This window comes from Gopherus evgoodei, chromosome 1 (assembly GCF_007399415.2).
Source record: "Gopherus evgoodei ecotype Sinaloan lineage chromosome 1, rGopEvg1_v1.p, whole genome shotgun sequence".
Taxonomy (NCBI): Eukaryota; Metazoa; Chordata; order Testudines; family Testudinidae; genus Gopherus; species Gopherus evgoodei.
This window is the reverse complement of record NC_044322.1, coordinates 358,623,136-358,643,415: the sequence shown is the minus strand read 5'-3', so window position 1 is coordinate 358,643,415 and position 20,280 is coordinate 358,623,136. Positions and strand designations below refer to the sequence as shown.

The 20,280-nt window shown below is 41.8% G+C and overlaps 1 protein-coding gene across 2 annotated transcripts in view; it reads right to left on the bottom strand.

Annotated features, from left to right (window-relative positions):
- Positions 1-20,280, bottom strand: part of MKLN1 (muskelin 1) — a 192,301-nt gene that overhangs the window by 52,440 nt on the left and 119,581 nt on the right. For both annotated transcript variants that reach the window (XM_030574364.1, XM_030574455.1), the window contains 2 exons: positions 5,795-6,007; positions 3,991-4,212 (listed from right to left, as the gene is read on the bottom strand). In XM_030574364.1, coding sequence (XP_030430224.1) covers positions 3,991-4,212; positions 5,795-6,007 — 435 coding nt within the window. The remainder of the gene's footprint in view (positions 1-3,990; positions 4,213-5,794; positions 6,008-20,280) is intronic.

The window sequence follows — 20,280 nt, the reverse complement described above, 5'->3', positions numbered from 1 at the left end:
TTATGATACAAGCACTCGAAGAAGAACTTAGCAATATTTCTAAATCTTTAGAAGGCAATTTAAAACAAAGTGGAACTTTGGAAAAAGTATCTTCTACTAAATCAAAGGTGGGCAAACTATGGCCCGTGGGCCACATCTGGCCTGTGGGACCCTCCTGCCTTGCCCCTGAGCTCCTGGCCCGGGATGCTAGCCCCCGGTCCCTCCCTTGCAGCCTCAGATCACTATGCTGCTGGCGCAATGCTCTGGATGGTAGGCTGCGAGCTCTTGCCAGGCAGCGCAGCTGCAGAGCCAGAGCCTGACCCAGTGCTCTGTGCTGCGTGGTGGCGTGGCTGGCTCCAGCCGGGCAGTACGGCTGCCTGTCCTGGTGTTCTGGGCGGCACGGCTGTAGCAACACCAGCCACCAATGCTCCAGGCAGCGTGGGTGTGTGTGTGTGTGTGTGTGCGGGAGCAGAGAGGTTTGGATAGAGGGCAGGGGAGTTTGGGGTGGGGGTCAGGGCAGGCAGAGGGCGGAGAAAAGGTGGGTTGAATGAGGGCTGGCGTCCCGGTGGGGGGAGGGGCAGTCAAGAAGGAGGGGGGATAGATTGGGCAGTGGGGGCCAGAAGTTCCCAGAGACGATCAGGGAGAAGGGGTGGTTGGATGGGGCAGGGGTCCCGAGGGCATAGTCAAGAATGAGAGGAGAGGCTGGATGGAGTGGCGGGAGGGCAAGTCAGGGGACAGGGAGGAGTGGATGGGGCAGGAGTCCCGGGGGGTGGCCCATCAGGGGTGAGAAGCAGGGGGGGTCGGATAGGGGGTGGGGGGCCAGGCCATGCCTGACTGTTTGAGGAGGCACAGCCTCCCCTAAACGTCTCTCCATACAATTTCAGAAACCTGATGTAGCCCTCGGGACAAAAAGTTTGCCTGCCCCTGTACTAAAATGAACAGAGATAGGAATTCCTAAGGGATCAACACAATACTAACACAATAAAATCACTACAATTTAAAATTTTATGTTTTAAGTTGGCAGTATTAAGACAGTGGAAAATATAGTACTAAACTACACATACTGTGAAACTCTAATCTCAGAGGCCTGGTAATATGTAAAAACCACGCTTGACTTCAATCATAAAGTTCATATTGTCACCAAAATTCGTAGATAAACCTGAATAGCGGTTAGGCATTTAAGGACACATTTTTGAAAATCTTCAGTGCCCACAATTGAGGGCAGACTTTCAAAAAGCTCTGATCACATTTAAGCTCTTCAATACTTGTATATACTTGTTCATAAGCCAAATTTTTGGAAGCACCGGAGAAGGGGGTTGGCTTATGAACGGGTATAGAGAGGGAGAGGTGGGACACAGCCCCTCCCTCCAACAGAGGGAGCACGGAGAGGCAGCACAGCCAGAAGGGAAGAGACGGGGCTAGAGCCTCTCCGCTTCTGGCCATGCTGCTCTCCTCCTAGCCTCTGAAGCAGCTGCAGCTCCGGGGCTGGCAGGCTGCAGCCATGCTGCTCAGCCCTGCTATCATAAACAGATAGCTACGGGTTAATGTCTCTTTCACCTATAAAGGGTTAACAAATAGTGACCTGCAAACACCTGACCAGAGGACCAATCAGGAGACAAGATACTTTCAAATCTCATGGAGAGAAGCCTTTGTTTGTGGGTTTTGGGTTTGTTCTCTCTGGGTCCTGGACGGGACTAGAGATGCAACCAGGTTTCTGCCAATCTCCCTGCTACAGTATCTTATCTATTCAGAATTGTGAGTAAGAAAAATGGCGGTCATAGTCTTTTGTTTTTTTTTCATTTATATATGTGTACTTGCTGGAAGTAGCTTAAATTGTGTTTCTGCTGGAGAAAGTTTCTTTCTATTGTTTATAAGTTGAAAGACCCTGTAACTGTTTACCATCTAAAGTGCAGAGATAAACCTTTTACTTTTTTTCCTCTCTTTTTTATTAAAAGTTTGCTTGTAAGACCTGTTAATTTTTTTCTCCTAGTTAAGGTTCAAGGGAATTGGTGGGGAGAAGGGAAGGATAAATTTTCTCTTTGTGTTATATTCATGCAGCTTGTATTGCCTCTGGATGAGGGGGAAGGTAACACTCCTCTCGGTGTTGTGATTCAAGCAGTTGAATCAGGCGATCTCCTAGTGTTCCCAGGGCGGGAAGGAGCTGGGAGGAAGAAGGGAGGGGGAAGGGAATGGTTTATTTCCCTTTGTTGTGAGACTCAAGGAATCTGGGTCTTGGGGTCCCCTGGGAAGGTTTTGGGGGGGGACCAGAGGGTATCAGGCCCTGGAAAATTCCTGATTGGTGGCAGCATATCAGATCTAAGCTGGTAATTAAGCTTAGGGAAACTCATGCTAGTATCCATATTTTGGACGCTAAGGTCCAGATTTGGGAATTATACTACGACACCTGTGCCGCAGGGCAGGCTGTGGCCACGCCGCTGGAGCACACTGTGGCCATGCCACCCAGCCCAGCCTGCTGGAACATGCTGCAGCCGCGCCGCCTGGTCTGGCCCGCCAGAGCAACTCCAGCCAGGTCAGAGACATCCTCCCTGGCCCTTCCCAGATAAGGTGGGAAGGGATGGGATAGGGGAGTGTAGGGGTCCCAGGGTGGGGTCATGTGAGGAGTGGTCACAGGAGTTACTCCCGACTCCCAGCTTCTCCCCCCCCCCCCAAAAAAAAATTCCCCACCAGTTGCTGTCCCAGTCCATCAGGGTAGTGCCAGGAGACTTTGTTTACTTACGTTTACCTCCATGCCTGCGGACGCTCAATGTAAACAAACCATCTCAGCCCGCCAGCAGTTTATCCTGATGGCCTGGGAGCCAAAAAGTTTGCTGACTCCTGAATTATAGGGTCAGCTTATGAACGGGTTATAAAAACTTTCAATTTTTACTCATCCATCTTGCAGTGGTTGGCTTATAAACGAACCAGCTTGTGATGGAGTATATACAGCCAGTACTGTAACCAGTTCTGGTACCCACAATCCAAGAAAGATGTTGATAGAGATGTAGAAGGTTCAGAGAAGAGCCATGAGAATGACTAAAGGATTGAAGAACATGCCTTATAGTTATAAATTAAAGAGACTGAGCTGCTTGAATCTAACAAAGAGAAGGTTAAGAGCGGACTTGATCACAGTCTGTAAGTACCTACATAGCGAACAAGAATTTTATAATGGACTTTTCAACCTAGCAGACAAACGTATAACAAGATCCAATGGCTGGAAGTCAAAGCTAGACAAATTCAGCATGGAAATACTGCATAATTTTTTAATTGTGAAGATAATTAGCCATTGGAACAATTTACCAAAGGTGGTGGCAGACTCTCCAACTCCGGCAATTTTTCAATCATAGCTGGAATGTTTTTCTTAAAATGAAGCATTAATTCAAACATTGATTTCATGGAAATTCTATGGCTTGTGTTACATAGGAGGCAGACTAGATGATCATAGTTGTCCTTTCTGGCTTTGGAATTTATGAAGTAACCAGGTTTACAAGAGTATTCAGCACCCGCTAACACCCTTCCAGAACAGAAGCTGCCAAAAATGTTCAGTACCCAGCAATCAGGCCCTTATTTTCTCAATTAACTCAAACATATGGATATATCTGCAAGTCACCATCTGTTGCCATTAATAATATGCATCATCTATCAGGCCAAAGGATCCCAAAATGCTTTACCAACTTTTAGCAAAGATCACTTGAGACCCCACAGAAATGTAGCATCCCTGAAGGGGGAGGGAGAGGACAGAATGCAACAGCTGTTTAATGGCAGCGCATTACTACAGTTCAGATGACTACCGTTTCAAATTAAATCACAAGGTGAATTTTAAAGTATACAAAAATACACAATCCTACCACAGTCTCCTACAAACAGTGCCAGTATTAATGATAAGTGGTTAATATGTTTTACTTCTCATCCAAAAGAATAATCTGAAGAAAGATTCATGTGCTCAATGAAGTTAAACAGCTATCACCCCCTAAAATCAGGCATTACGACTTAATATCCAAAGTTAACTCTTACCGAATGGAACAACATGCAGTGTCCTATTCTGGATTGGATGTCCTCAGGTCCAGCATTACACGAATCTTCTCGCAACAGTTTCCATGTCTGACATTGACAGTCAAAAGCAAACAATCCACTAAATTGAGGTTCACTGGCTCTGCTGTCATCTACACTGCCATTACATGTCAAAATCCTACCTCCAAATGTATAGATCATGTGTTTTTCTGAATCCATACACATCTGTAGGAAGCAAGAGATACCTGTTAAACTAGATTTGTTTAATCAGGAATACATTAATATTTCATATCAGCCAATAAAAAACCCTTAGTTCACTGAGGTAACCAACAGAACAGCCATATTCAGCATGAGTTAACATCAGCAGATCCTCCTGACTTAATCTGTAGTAAATGAAGCAGTTTGCAGCTAACTCCATGGGTAATACAGATGCAGCACACAGAGATAACTGGCCCCTAGTTTATAATGTGGCTTGCCTGCCCCCATGAAGCAACACTGCATGCCAGGGTCTACTGTCTCCATTCTCCCCATCTGCATAAGATGAGGGCAACCACAGGCTGCATTTTGGTCACTAAGTTTTCAATAGTGTTTTCAAAATTTGATGTATAAAAGAGTAAAAATGAAGACATCAATGGTTTGCTTTTTTACTCTGCTGTTTGCAATAACCTCTGTCATAACATATACAAAAAGCTACCATCTGATAACGATAAGGCAGGGAGAGTCAAGATTACTGATGACTGGCCAAGGATTGCACACACAGCTAGCATTAAAATGGCCTCTGGTTTTTGTAACCCCATGCTCAGCACTGCCCCTCTTCCTCCAACAGCCTTCCTTTTTGTCTCATTTACCTGTTATTTCTAAAAAGCAGGGTCCTGACCTTGTAAGGTCTCTAGGTCTTATGGCAATATAGATATTAAGGGATATGTACTGTTATTAAACAATCTCTAAAGCTCGAAACATAACTGTATTTTACAGCATCCAAAAAGTGCCTCTCAGTACAAAGATGACAATGTGGTCCTTGCCTCCAAAAAACTTATTTCAGATATGAAACCACAATGGAGTTACGAAAAAGTAGGAAAAAGCAGGGGATGCAGGGAAGGAGGACAGAAGATGAAATACAGCAGCATTAGGTGGCTCCTCAGCACAGGTTAGACACAAAAGGTAGCAAAAAGAATCAATTTAATTTTAATTCTTATTCTTCAAGGTACAATATTCCAAAGAAAATCTGGCAGCCAATTCCATAATGAATTCCTATGCCTATGAAGTGCATATACATGTATATGTACACACACACACACACACACACACACACACACCATTCTTTTTAAATTAAAGGTAGGCCAAATTTTGATCAAAACCCAAGCTTTTCTCTAATATCTGCACTGTTTCTTGCACTGTTGTCCACAGTAACACCCAATGCTGGCTACAATATGTTTGCGGTTCCACAATCCCAGCGACGAGCAACTGTTACTCATTGACAGGACATCACTGTGCAAGACTAGCTTTCCCAGACACAGCTGCATTGTTTCTTGATCTTTATAGGAGATTACAAGATACTAACAAATAACTTCATGTTCCTGAAAAAAAATAAATAGGGTAGGTTTTTTATATTGTTAACATTAACATTGCTAATTAGGAGCATACATTTTAAAAAAATACATCATATCCATTTCTCCCAATATATTTTTTAGTTGCACTACCTGGTGCACAAACTTCTCAATTCTAGTAATGGGCTATGGTAAGAAATGTTGTTTTAAGCAAAGCCTGGGAAGTAAAAGCGCACTCAATGTTTATCTCTGCACCTGACCTGATGATCAAACACCAGCTTGGGACCTCCATCTGCTGCAGTGTCTTCACTTAGCAACATCCATGTGTTCGTGTCAATGTCATAACGGTAGAAATCGCTTTTCAGAGATTTACTGTTCCTCACGGAGGAATCCAGATAACGGCCCAGTGTGTAGATTTGCCTTCGCTGAATATCAATGCACATCTTGTGACAAGATCTGGCACTAGGACCATTCTATTAGAAAAGGAAGTAAGAAAACATTTTAATAGGCACAATACATTTATTAGGGCCCCAGATATTTGCACAGTCAGGTAAATAAGTACTCATTCAACAATTATATAGCCTTATAAAAGAATCTGCTTTGGAGAATACATAAAATTCTTTATTTCCATCCCCAGTGATATTCCCTACAGCTTCTGAAGAGCCACATGTGGCTCTTCAGAAGTTAGTATGCGGCTCCTTGTATTGGCACTAACTTCGGGGCTGGAGCTACAGGCACCAACTTTCCACTGTGCCGGGGGGTGCTCACTGCTCAACCCCTGGCTCTGCCACAGACTCTGCCCCCACTCCACCCCTTCCCGTGTCCTCCCCTGAGCCTGCTGTGCCCTTGCTCCTCCCCTTCTCCCTCAGAGCCTCCTGCACACCACGAAACAGCTGATCGTGAGGTGTGGGGAGGGAGGGTGGGCGGGTGAGGCACTGATCAGGGCTGCCGGTAGGTGGGAGGTGCTGGGAGAGGGAGCTGATGGGGGGCTGCTGATTTATTACTGTGGTTCTCTGGCAATGTACATTGGTAAATTCTGGCTCCTTCTCAGGCTGGTCACCCCTGCCCTACAGCATGGACACATGCTATTCATACACTGTAAAGGTCCAGTTCACTTTAGAAAGGCAATCACACTATGACCTAACACACGTCTTTTTCCAGCTAATTTATGACCTGTAGTCTTTTCAGAACTTTCCTTAAAAGAGTGAATTTCCAGGTGCATGTGAAATCTACTTAAGCTATTAAAATAACTGTAGTAGATCACTCAATGCACAAGTTCAAATATCATAGCCTACAAATACCTACATGGAAAGATGATGCAACAACAGCGGGCTCCTTAATTAAGCAGGAAGGACATAACAAAATCCAATAACTGGACGTTGAAACGAGACAAACTGAAAATTAAGTGCCAATTTTTAAGAGTAAGAGTACTTAACCAATGAAACAACCTACCAAGAGATATGACAGATTCACCAAAACTAAATTTTTAAAATCAAGCATGGAAGTCTTTCTAGAAGATATTTTCCAGTTTAGCCACAAGTTATGGGGCTTGATGAAGTAAAATCCCAAAGCCTGAGCTATTTGGGAGGTTACAGAATTACAATGGTCCCTTCCAACATTAAAACGGAAGAAGTGACTAACATGGCATCCTGCTAATTCATTGGCTCCCAAATACTAAAGGCTTCTGATGGAAACTTCAACATTCATCCAGCAAAGTCTCTGATATGCTATCAGAACGCTCCACTTTTGTTTTCTGATCGATACTTTCCAGATAGTCACACAGTTAGCTACACCCTGGACTGGATCTGGATGCAAAAAATACAAGAACTGTCCTTCCTATGCAGGTAAAACTACTTCAAGAAGGAATTCCCTACTACAAGCCAAAAAAACTACTAGTCACGATCTGCTGCTAAAAAACCTTGGAATTAGCCAAATTCCAAAATTTACAGAAAAATCTATCCAACCAAGAGGGCTGAACACAATCAAACCTGAATATGCAGGACATAACAACCAACATTTCTATACTTGGTTGAGAAAACAAGAAAGTTAAAAAAAAGAGGAAGTATCCGCAATGCTTCTGCAGAGCATGGGCTATAAAGTGACTCCATACTCCAATGCAGGAATACATATAAAAGTGATGTGTGTATGTACAAGGTTGTAAGAGTCGCAAGTTGTGCAAAGATTTATTCAAGGTTTCATGTACTTTATTATTCACATAAGATTTTACAAGAAGAAAGGCTTTTTTCGCCCTTCCAGGTTATACACCAACCACTTTATTTGATCTTAATCTTGGCTTGCTCTGAATCACTTGGAACAACATCTGGAAGTGATGTGAGACATAAGATTTTGCTTTTGTCAGTCATTTTAGGTGTTTGCTGGGGCATGAAGAAGAGTTCCGTGAGTAATTTTAGCATTCTGACAAAAAGAAACCAAAACACTGAATAATATAGCTGACCAGCAAGCTCAATATTAGAGCTGGAGAGTCTAAAAGCTAGGAGGTGAGAAGTACAAATGACTCAAAATGAAAGTGAGTCAGGAGCCAGCACTGATATGCAGAGTGTTAACAAAGAAAGCTTAGACCAGAAACCTCCATGAGCCCCGGTGGGTGGAAATCAAGCTCAACTAGCGAGATGTTTTAGTATGTAGTAGTGTGACACGATTAAAATATGCCAGTAATAAATCTACCTTTACTGAAATATACAAAAATCTTCTGTCCCTGCATGAATTTGTGTTATGTAAGTTTTCCCTTATGAAAAGATCAGTTACAGAAGAAAACTAACTGAACCTTATTTACCTCAGCTTTAATAAAAGCCAAATAGGGAATCCCTCATTCAGAGGTGGAATTATGACAGCCAGCAGCGTAAATGAAATTAGTCCATTATATGACATTTTAGATAAAATTTTATAAGGCAAATCACAATTATACAATATCAGGACAAAGAAATACTTCTAAAACTACTGTTGAAGTCTAAGCACACAATGTGAAACTGCCTCAGTATATCTTAGACATGAATAATGACCACAAAACTTAAGTATTGGCCTCAACCAAGAGACTTAATGTTAGTGTTTTCAAGGACAAGAATTCAAATTGTGTTAAAAAAAAAAGGAATAAAATATTGCAAGCACTATTTCCTGCAACCCTAAATTGTTGAAATGTTATAAAAACTGTACTGAATTTCTCTTGCATTTTATAAATAGGATATGCTATCATATCACAGGCATGAACACAGCTTTCTGAAGATTACATAGCAGTTATGTTACCAATAGGCAAAAAGATTATTTTAAATAAAAGCAATATATAGCATTGAGACAATTTGGAGAATCTATACAACTTATCAATTCCGTGTGAGACTGAGCTTTCTGCAGCCAAACTCCAAATTGGAAATGTTGGGCTAGTCTTCTACTTTCAAATGACATTTGAAAAGCAACAGGCTGAGAAAATTGACTCTTGAGATTTGAAAGCCATTTTAATACTTCTAGGGTAGCTAGGTGGATCCTCCTTCTGCCACCACTGTAAGCTCCTCGGGAGCCAAAAAAAATCTTACTGCATTATAGGTGAAACACTAATGTCGAACTTGCTTTGATCCGCTGGAGCACGCAGCCCTGCCCCCCTGGAGAGCTGCTTTTACCGCATAGTATCCGAATTCGTGTTATATCGGGTCGCGTTATATCAGGGCAGAGGTGTATATGGGGCAGTTGTCCATGATGCGTCACACTGTTTGTACCACCTTTGATTTTTCATTTGTGGAGGAGGGATCCACACCTTCTCTGTGTTGTTCAAAACACAGCTGAGTATAGTCCACTGCCTATGAGAAAGACAAAATCCTAGGACTTTTCATTGGATCTTCAATCAGGTCTCTGTTTGAGATATCATATGGGGCTCACAATTTGAGCCAGAGCATGCTGGCATCCTTTCAGTTGGCACGTTAACGCTGACAAATGGTTCCAGAAAGACTTCCTGGATTTTAGTCAGGAGAGTGGCAGTGAATTGATGTCCTGAGCCATCAGGTCTGGAGCTATCAGGATCTTGTCATGCTCCTGGACCACAGCAACCTCTCACCTGATGTTGGCTGGCACAGTGCCCGCCAAAACTAGGTGCCAGAGTACTGGTGTTGATTTGAGAGAGCCAGTAACAATCCTGAACACGGCAATGATTTCAATGTCAGACTGGTGTGGGAGTTGCTTGCACCAAAACTGGTGTCTAATACTCCCCATTGGCAAGACCAGGGCTTGTACTGATGTTCAAAGCGTGCATGTATCACATCCACAGGATATGCCAGTGAGCTTCTGGATCATTTTAAGCCTTGTCTCTATTTTCTTGTTGTTGTTGTAAGGTGTTGGCAACAGCTCAGCGTCCAATCAAAAGGTAACACAAAGATACCATGGATTGTGGTCAGGCGAAAGAGGCAGACCACAAAAGTCCACTTTCAGCAGCACTTCGGCCTCATGGTTATTCAAGTGGAAGCCAGAGATGTGTATTTCTGAAGCATGCTGTTTCAGTCACCAAGCTCTGAAATACATTACAAGTGTCTGGAGGTCATTGTTCATGACCTTTGACGTGGCCTTCAGAAAGGATGTTTGTGTTGTTGGTGCAATGTTGTCTGCATAGATGAATTTACAAGAAGATGTGGCTGGAATGTTGCTGGTACAGAGCCTGATGAGTGCAGGTGTTAAAACATACCTCTGTGGGAGGCTGTTGTTCAATTACTGTAATTTGTGGACAGATTTACCAAGATGAATCTTCCGTTACTCAGCATCTTGGTGATGAGTCTGATGGTTGACTGCCATGGAAAAGCTAACATCAGCAGGAGACCTTTGTGCCATATTATATCATATGCAGAAGACAGATTAACGAATAATGCCCCTGTTTTAAATTTTCACTGGTAGCCAGATTCTATGTACTGGTTAAGACCAGCACCTAGTCACAGCAGTTGTGACTGGCTCTAAATCCAGCCTGCTCTTTGGGGACCAGGTGCTCCACTATTGGCTGTAACCTCTGAAGCATGAGCCACTCCAACAGTTTATAACAGCTGCTAAAGAGGGAGATAGGCTGGTAGCTTTTTGAATCAGTGGCCTCTTTTCCAGGCTTCAAAACTGTCTATGAGCTTGGCTATCTTCCACTTCTGCTATAATACCAAAAGAGTGGATGTTGCTGAAAAAGTCTGCCAGCCACCTTCTTGACTTTGGACCAAGGTTCTTCAGAAATTTTGGATATATTCTGTCCATTTCTGTCACTCTCTCCGACTCAGTGTTGGAGAGACTCTTATCCACTTCATCTATTCTATAGGGGGTCAGAAAGGGGTGAAGACAACTGGACTTGCTGCCTAATGTTTTTATCCACTGCCACACAGGAGTTGGCAATTAACTGTGAGGAGATGGCATCTTCACTTACTTGCAGTGGTTTGAAAAGGAGGCACTTTCAGACATTGTAGTTTGACCTTGTAAAGTCAAGCACTGTCACAGTTTCACACCACCTTTTTCTTGCTGAGTTCAAAGACTCAAGCAATGCTATTGCGGTTTCAGGACTTTTGTTGGCTTAATATTGCCGGAGGAGTGCCTTGCCAAAACTGGGAGCCACAGTCCAGCAAAGGAATTAATGCTTTTCTGAAGCCCCTTGCAATGTTCAATTTGGTGGCCAATATTAGACGACCTACAAACCAGTGGTAAGAAGCCAGATATTGTGGGATTCGGTTTACCAAGACCTCTATAATCACCACATAGCAGGAGCAGTCAGCAGACTGTAGATTCCAACATGGTTCAGGTCTACGTAAATCAAGGCCAGGTGGGGTTGGGAAAGTCACTGAGAACTGACCTTGTGGACAGCATTGGGTAGCCGCTGATGTCACAAAACAAAGGTCAGGAGTGTAGCACTTCCGCAATTGAGCCAACCTAAACATGCCAGTCAGTCTTCAGTGAAAATGTGGGGCTAGTTACTTCCCTTGTTCTTTCAATGGCCTAACAATAGAGGGTCATTTAACGTAAGTACTCAACCACTGACATTTAATACTCTAGACAACAGGCTGGCTCCCAACCAGAAAAACTTTTAGGTCACCTGGGCAATGAAGTCACCTTGTAAGGGGATCTTTGGTCACGTGCTGAGGCTGATGAGGGAGTTACCTGACAAATGAGACAAAGGTTCTTTAAAAAAGGGAGGAACTTATCTATTCAGGGCCATTTTTCTCCAGCTCATGAGGAGAGGGAAGCAACCCAGCATGTGGGATCTGCATGAGGCAGGGGACCACAAGGACTCCCCAAGGAAAAGGTGAGCTAGTGAAAGGCATTATGTTGAGGATATTCACTGTTTTCTAAATTATCGGTATTCTAATTCCTGTGCTATTAAAGAGAAAGCATGACTTAGATTTCTCTGCAAAGTCTGTATATTAAGCATTCAGACCTACTAAGTGGCCCCTTGAAGAGGTAAACCAGAAGAGTGGAATGGAGTTCGAGTGGAGTTCTAAGCAAGGGCACGTGTAAGCTACAGAAAAAAAGACTGAAGCATCACTCCTAAGAGCTAGAAGACAGAAGATGTGTGCTGAGAGCATGCCTAAGGACCCCAAGACTGGGACAGTGACTGGGTTCAGTTCAGAATCCAGAGGCTTAAAACACCCACGGACCCACCATTGGGTTTCCTCATAGCAGTCTAGCGAGTTGTGAGAGGGGCACTCAACTGGGACCTGTGACAAGCCTTATAAGACAATTTCAGCAGCACATCTGACATGCAGCAAGGTTCAGTACTTTCATGTCAAAGCTTAAATATCCTTCTCACATCCCTTCTCTGGACATATTTCTTAAACCTCTTTCCTCACCACACTCTCTGCATGCTCCTCTTGAGGAAGGACCAGTACTAAAGGGAAGGGAGGGAGTGACAGAAACTCACTACAGCTTGATTATCTAGGAGAAACATTGACAACTGTAGCTTCCCGAATGACAACATTTATATTGAAGGGGCAGGTTTTCCAATTCAACAAAGCTGAGATTTTATTAGGGCTGTCCTGTTAACTCAAGAGATTAACTCAAAAAAATTAATCACTATTAAAAAAAATTAATCTCAATCAGTTTTAATCACACTGTTAAACAATGGAATATTAATTGAAATTAAATAAATATTTTTGAAAATGTAGAAAAACATCCAAATATACTGATTTCAATTATAACAGACTACAAAGTGTACAGTGCTCACTTTATATTACTTTTGATTAAACATTTGCACTGTAAAAATGAAAAAAATAGTATTTCAACTCATCTCATACTAGTTAGTACTGTAGTGCAATCTCTACCGTGAAAGTGCAATTTACAAATATATATTTTTTGTGTTACATAACTGCATTCAAAAACAAAATGTAAAACATCAGAGCCTATAAGTCCACTCAGTCCTACTTGTGCAGCCAACCTCTAAGAGAAACAAGTTTGTTTACATTTACGGGAGATAATGCTATCCGCTTCTTATTTACAATGTCACCTGAAAGTGAGAACAGGCACTTGCATGGCACTTTTGTAGCTGCATTACAAGGCATTTAATATGCCCGATATTCTAAACATTCATATGCCTCTTCATGCTTCAACCACCATTCCAGAGAACGTGTTTCCATGCTGCTGATGCTTGTTTAAAAAAAAGTTAATTAAATTTGTGATTGAACTCCTTGGAGAATTGCACGTCTCCTGCTCCATGGTTTTATCCGCATTCTGCCATGTATTAAGCGCTATGGTAGTCTCGGATGATGACCAAGCTCATGTTTGATTTAAGAATGTTTTCACGGCAGATCTGACAAAATACAAAGGTTACAAAACCAGATTTCTAAAGAAAGCTACAGCACTCAAACCACTGTTTAAGAATATGAAGTGTCTTCCAAAATCTGAAAGGGATGAGGAGTGGAGCATGCTTTTAGAAGTTTTAAAAGATCAAGCCTCTGATGCGGAAACTGCAGAACCCAAACCACCAAAAAAGAAAATCAACCTTCTGTTGGTAGCATCTGACTCAGAAGATGAAAATGAAAATGCGTTGGTCCACGCTGCTTTGGACTGTTATCAAGTAGAATCCATCATCAGAATGTTGGTTGAAGCATGAAGGGATGTATGAATCTTCAGCGCATCTGGCATGCAAATATCTTGCAACGCTGGTACAACAATGCCACACAAACGCTTGTTCTCACTTTCAGGTGACGCTGTAAACTAGGAGATAGTAGCATTATCTCCTGCAAATGTAAAAAAACTTGCTTCTTTTAGCGATTGGCTGAACAAGAAGTAGAACTGAGTGGACTTGTAGGCTCTCAAGTTTTACATGGTTTAATTTTTGAATGTAAGGGGTTTTTGTACATAATTCTACATTTGTAAATTCAATTTTCATGATAAAGAGATTGCACTACAGTACTTGTATTGAGAATTGAAAAATACTGTTTTTTGTTTTTTAAAATTCCAATGTTTGTAATAAATATAAAGTGAGCACTGTACATTTTGTATTCTGTGTTGTAACTGAAATCAATATATTTGAAAATGTAGAAATCATTCAAAAATATTTAAATAAATGCATTAAACTGTTTAAAAAATTAATCGTGATTAATCGTGCTGTAAATCACTTTCCAGCCCTAGTTTTTAACACTTCTTAGATGTACCCCCAGCCTCTTTGCCAGGTCATCCCTGTAACACAAAAGTGAAAGCCCATCTCTGAGCACATTTATGCAGTTGTGACACTTATGGATGCCCTTTGGCAAGGGGAACAATAAAACATTTTATGCTTTGTTAAAGAGGCCATTTCGATGGAATGTTAAGACCAATGTCTGTATTTCAAGTACATGTTTTATGGATCCTCCATTTGTTATGTCATTGCCCTTGCAAGTCAAGTCCTTTTTATACTGAACCTGATGGTTTAAGTGCCATTTTTGTTTTCATATCAAAGGCTTTTGATGTATAGGCTGAATATACTTCAAAAATTCATGCAGTGATTTACACAAGCAACAATGTCATCAAGATATTGCATCAATTTGTAGTTGAGACAACCAATCAAGCTAAGTACATAGAAACTGATATAGTGGGAGAGTCCCTGGCCTCAAAAGTTTACAGTCTAAACAGACAAGACGAAGTATTTATCCTCATTTTACAGACGGTGAATAGAGGGCACTGTTAAGAGTACACAATTTGCCCGTGGTCACAACGTCTGTGACAGAGCCAGGAACTGAACTCAGATGTTCTGTTTTGAAATGAGTGCTTTGTCCATAAGACCATCATTCCTCTCAAGTGATATTTCTCTGAAAAGTAGAAATAAACCTTAAACCGTTGATACCTTAAAGTACCAAATTCTTGGCATTGGTACCAAAGGTAAAGGAGTTTGTTTACTTTTGAGCAGTACACAACACCGGAACGATGCAAACCATAAGAAGAGATTCTTATAAGACAAAAATGGACAGCAGTACCATATTTCATTCCGATTATCTAAATGGAATACCAAGGTAAAGGCAAAGTGATCCTTCAAGTCTCATAATACAGAATTTTTGGTTTTTTAAGTTATATGTGCTGAATTAACAGCTTCTGGAGACCTAATTCCTCTTTTTATTATTCAGATAACAGGCACAGCAAGGGTAGTAACAATGCAAGCTTCCCCAGACTGGTCCCTAACAACATTTAATCCCTAACCTGAAGGGTACACCTCTAGGAAAAGGAAGTTAATTTCCACAGCTTGTCCCATCTTTTCTAGTACAAGCCTTGCCCACCAGAAGAGTGCTTAATTGGTAGCTTATTCAGAAACTCAAATTGTGCATGCATGAAAGCATTAACTATAGTGAAAAGGGGTATAAGAAATCCACTGGAAGCTTCCAATCATGAAGTCTACCAATTTTTGGTAGCGATGCTAACAACTCCTTTAAAATGCCTTTAAACAATGGTGTCATTAATTTTGAAATTGAAACCATAGTGGAAAGGTCTAAACCTGCACTTGCTTGAGGGTTGCTATATTTGTCTACACTTGCCCTTGTAATAGGAATACACTTCAGTGGGGGGACACAAGGCCATTTATGAAGAAAGATATGTATAGATACTCTGGACAAAAGAAAATGAATAAGACACTTACAGCAACATGTGATGAAATGAATAAAGAGCCTGTGGGCAGTTGAAAATGTTCATCCAAAGACGTCTACTTAACATAGCTACAATAGCAGGCCTGTTGTCCAGACAAAGGATACAGTCAAAGAGCTTGCTATGGAGAGAGTGACCTGACTGAATTCAAATGGGAATGAGTTTGTTGATTCCGCAAGTGTTTAAAAATCTTGACTCCTTATTTATTAAGCAACAGGGAAGGAAGAGAGACTGTAGTAGATATAACTTTCCTTTTAACTAGTACTGGAAAAGACCAAATATGGTGAAAGGGCTACAGAATAAATTTTTCCAGAGCCTTGACTGGCCCAAATTCCATGAGTCAATGTCACAAAGGTGGCTAAACCCCATTGAGATTATGACCTCTCTTGAATCTGGGCAGAACCATTAAAACTGCAAACTGATTAAGTATTTAGTACTCTCACTACACAGACCCACTTTGTATGGTGCACATCCATTGATAAAGAGGGAAATTTTACACATACCCTCCCCATCTATGAATGGGAGAAGAGAAAAAACTTACTACCGAAAACATGCATACCACACTCTTTGGGAACAGATTTTCCAGTGGAAGACAGCAAGTAAGGCAAATCTTGACTAAATTTTATCCATCACAGCCTCCCACTCAAAACAGAACTGTCAACTAAAAAGGCATCTCTACTGTAAGGAGGCAGTGTACTCTGGAGAGCAGAGCATGGGACTAAGAGAAACTTTGTGATACTGGCTCTTCCACCAGCATGGTTTGTGATCTTGAGAAAAATTTAAGTATCATGGATAAGTAAATAAACAAAGGTGTTTAAGGCTAACGAAGTAGGTATTCACCCATGAAAGCTTACGCTCCAATACATCTGTTAGTCTATAAGGTACCACAGGACTCTTTGTTGCTTTCTACTTATCTATTACTTTGGACAGCCGAAGTGCTAATCAATTAGTAGTAAAGGGCATATTTTACATTAAACATTTCCTCTAAGTACCTAGATATATAATAATCTCTTTTAAAAAAGTTATTTGCACATGTGAATTACAAGCTTTGTTAGCGGTAGCTTCAAAAGAACGTTCGCTAGTTTAACAGAGACAATTATGAAATAGGCATCTCACTTTTGACTACTTTACCAACAAATTAACAAATGTTAGCTTTGGGAACCTTTTCCATTTCTCTTCTGAGACTTCTGGTGTGCAAATGAAGGAACAGACAAGAATCCAAGTAAATTATGTCACAAGGATAAACACCTGTTCAGGAGATGATGATGTAGCCATCTTGGTCTCAGGATATGCTTGAGACAAGGTGGACGAAGTAACATCTTTTACTGGACCAACTTCTGTTGGTGAAAGAAATAAGCTTCTGAACTCCACAGAGCTCTCCTTCAGGTGTGGGAAAGGCACTCTGCCATGGCAGCGCTTTAACATGGACTGTGTAGCATGACAGGGCTGACAGAGAGGTCTCCCAGCACTCTAAAAAAACTACCTCCACGAGGGTCGTAGCTACCAGCACTGCTCCAGCGCTGGTTCACTATCTATACTGGCTCATTGCAATGCTGAAACTTACAGCGCTCAGGTGGGTGGTGTGTTTTTTCACACCTCTGAGCTAGAAAGCTGCAGCACTGTCAAGTGTCAGTGTAAACAGGCCCTCATATAAATTATGCATGAAATTCAGGTACAAGTGAGAAGTACTATGTATTCCTCAAAATAAATATTCTGCAACTTGAATTTGATCAATAAGACTGCAGATAATATATAAAGACGACGACAGTCAGCCCTCCCTCTTCTATACCTGTAGTGGCTCCACAGGGCTGAGAGAAGAGAAGTAAAGTCATTTTTTCCTAAGTAAAGCAAGAGGATAATCTGCTGTAACTAAATTTTGAGTACAAAAGGAAAATCTCTACACTCTGACGATATCTGCACTTGAAAGGATTAAATATCCTCCAAGACTTGCAAATGAATAATATTCTCAAGCGATACAGAAGCATGGCCATCAATAGTACGATTTTATCTGAACAACTGCTCTCTCTCCTGGTGAAGATTTGTGCACCAGCATTTTGTACTGCTACCTGTGTCCAGAGATGCCAGATTCCCACACTGGTAGACAGGAGCAGCTCTATGTTTTTTTGATGCCTCAAGCACGGCAGTCAGACAGCCGTTAGCAGTACCCCTGTGGGCAGTCCACTGGGGACAAGAATTCAGTGGCGTTTCTGCGGGTAATCTGCTGGTCCCATGCCTTCAGCACACCAGCCGCTGAATTACCACCGAGGCTGCAGGACTGGCAGACCTCCCGCAGGCATGCCGCCAAAGGCTGTCTGACTGCCACCCTCACAGCGACCAGCAGGCCGCCCCCGCGGCTTGCCACACTAGCACGCACTTGCTGCGCTGGTGCCTGGAGCCACCCCTGCTGGTGGAGGCCAATATCACCACAGCTTGGATGATTCTGAGTTAGACAGTAGAAAAATTACACTTCTCGTAGTAAAAAGAGCAACTAAAACCAATAGGATCTTACAACATAAGTATGCCACACAGCTGCTTGGTAGCATGGAAAGTTACACAGCAATATCCCATTTGCCATGGAGCAGAAGAATGGTCTGCTGGCTAGGGCAATAGCCTGGGTCTCAGAAGACCTGGCTTCAGTTCTCTGTTCTGCCACAGACTCCCTCTGCAATCTTGGAAAACTCACAGTCTGTGTTTCAGTCTCTCACCTGTAAAATGGGGTTAATAGCACTGCCCTCACAGTGATGAAAAATTGTAAAGCAGTCAGATACTGTTGTAAAAGGGGCCATGAAAGCATCTAAGATACACAGGGCATTCAAGTTCACTATGTCTCGAACAGTGACCAATGCCAGAGACTTTGAGGAATACCAAAAAACCACGCACAATACCCAACTGTGCCATGCAATGCTGAATCATAGTATATTTTATGAAAAATATCTTCTGAATATGCACTATACATACCACATTATAAAATTCAGTGAAGACTTAACTTCATTTAACTTGCAAATATAGAAAGTAATTATCCCACTTAAGAATTAACTTATGAAATATTTTCAAAAGTTCAGCTATTTTTTGCTCTCGAGCACCACAGTGGGCATTATCTCTCGAAAATGATTTGCTCCTATGCAAAAAGGAGAAAGGATTGTAACAACTCCTTAGGGTCTGCTCAAATGATTATCTATGCCAGAGTTACTATGCATCATTGTAGCAACACATAGCCCTGGCATACTACAATAAAGCACAAAAATTTTTTTTGCACTTTGCATCTTTTAAAAATAAAATGTTCACACTAAAGCAGATTCCATGTAACAAGGCAGGAGAAAACCAATTTGCCTTTCCCTAAAGAAAAGGCTGCTTGGGGAATTTTAGCTGGTATTGGATGTCATAACTTTTTGCTAATAATGAGTTATAGGCAATGATAATCTGCTGTACATGGATTGAACCAGATGAGAAACCTCAGAAGCAGGTCTGGACATTGTTTAAAAATCAGGGAGGAGGGGAAGGAAATAAACAGCTGACCATTTATCCCTTTTAGGAGCTTGAAAAGACTGAATGGAATGTGAACACTGTCTCCAGTATAAAGTTTAGAAATGAGCATCATGAGATAAACACTCTTGTCCTGAAGCAAACTAGGATGAGGACATTTAAAAAAATAAATCAACTCTGCCTGTATTTCCAAGAGCAGGCTGTCATTCCACAAATACTCCCACCTGTCTGCACTCAGCTGCAGAAATTCATTGTTCTCCATTTCCCTTAACAGATTACAATTCATAAAGACACAGAAGTATAATTTTTTTCCCCATGGGGACCAGAATGGATAAACTATCCACAAGTAAAATCCTCAGAAAAGAGTGCATACTATTCTTGATGATGCTACCTTCATCTAAATTTATTCTGCTTTACAAAAATAGTTAGTGTTTAACATGTTGTAATGAGTCAAAAATCAGGACACTGCTGCCCCACAATGCTTATACAAAGCAAGATTGATCCAAGACAACAATTTTGGTCAAAAAGGACTTTTCTTCCTTCTAGGCCAGTCAATGCTATCCCAGATTCAGCAGAACTAGCTACCATTATAAAACGAGCTCCCACAGATTTCTGTAATTTTTCTTTTCATGAACTACGTTTATGACTCTGCCCCTATGACCTTGGCACTGCGTGGGTGCAGAAGGATTAAAATGCTGCTCTTGGGGCAAGAGACATGAGTGGTTTGTGTTACATAACTATCTGGGGTGATATGAACGGGTCCTCAAGGACTGGCTGGAACAACATGTATCACTGGAGGATCTGGAAAGATAATGGGAACCCAATGATTGAGCAATGGATACTCAACAACTGAAGGCTCCCAGCAGGTGACATGTGAATTCAGCATGGCTCCACAGCAGAACAACAATGGACCAAGAGGTGACCAACCACATGCTGTGATCAGAACTGGCCTCATGGAGACACAGCAGGTCTCATCTGAGACTGACTGACAGAGACAAAGAAGATGGATTCTGCAGCAGCTTGGCGGAGCCGTGGCATTGGCCAGTCTGAACACTGTGTTAACCTTTGCTTCTCTATGCTAACCTAAGGACTTCCTGATGCTTCAGTCCAGTTGACTAATAAATCCTACTCTGTTTTGAAAGGGCTGCACAGAGTTTCTGCAGATATTTGCTGAAGTGCATTGATCCTTGAAGGGGGT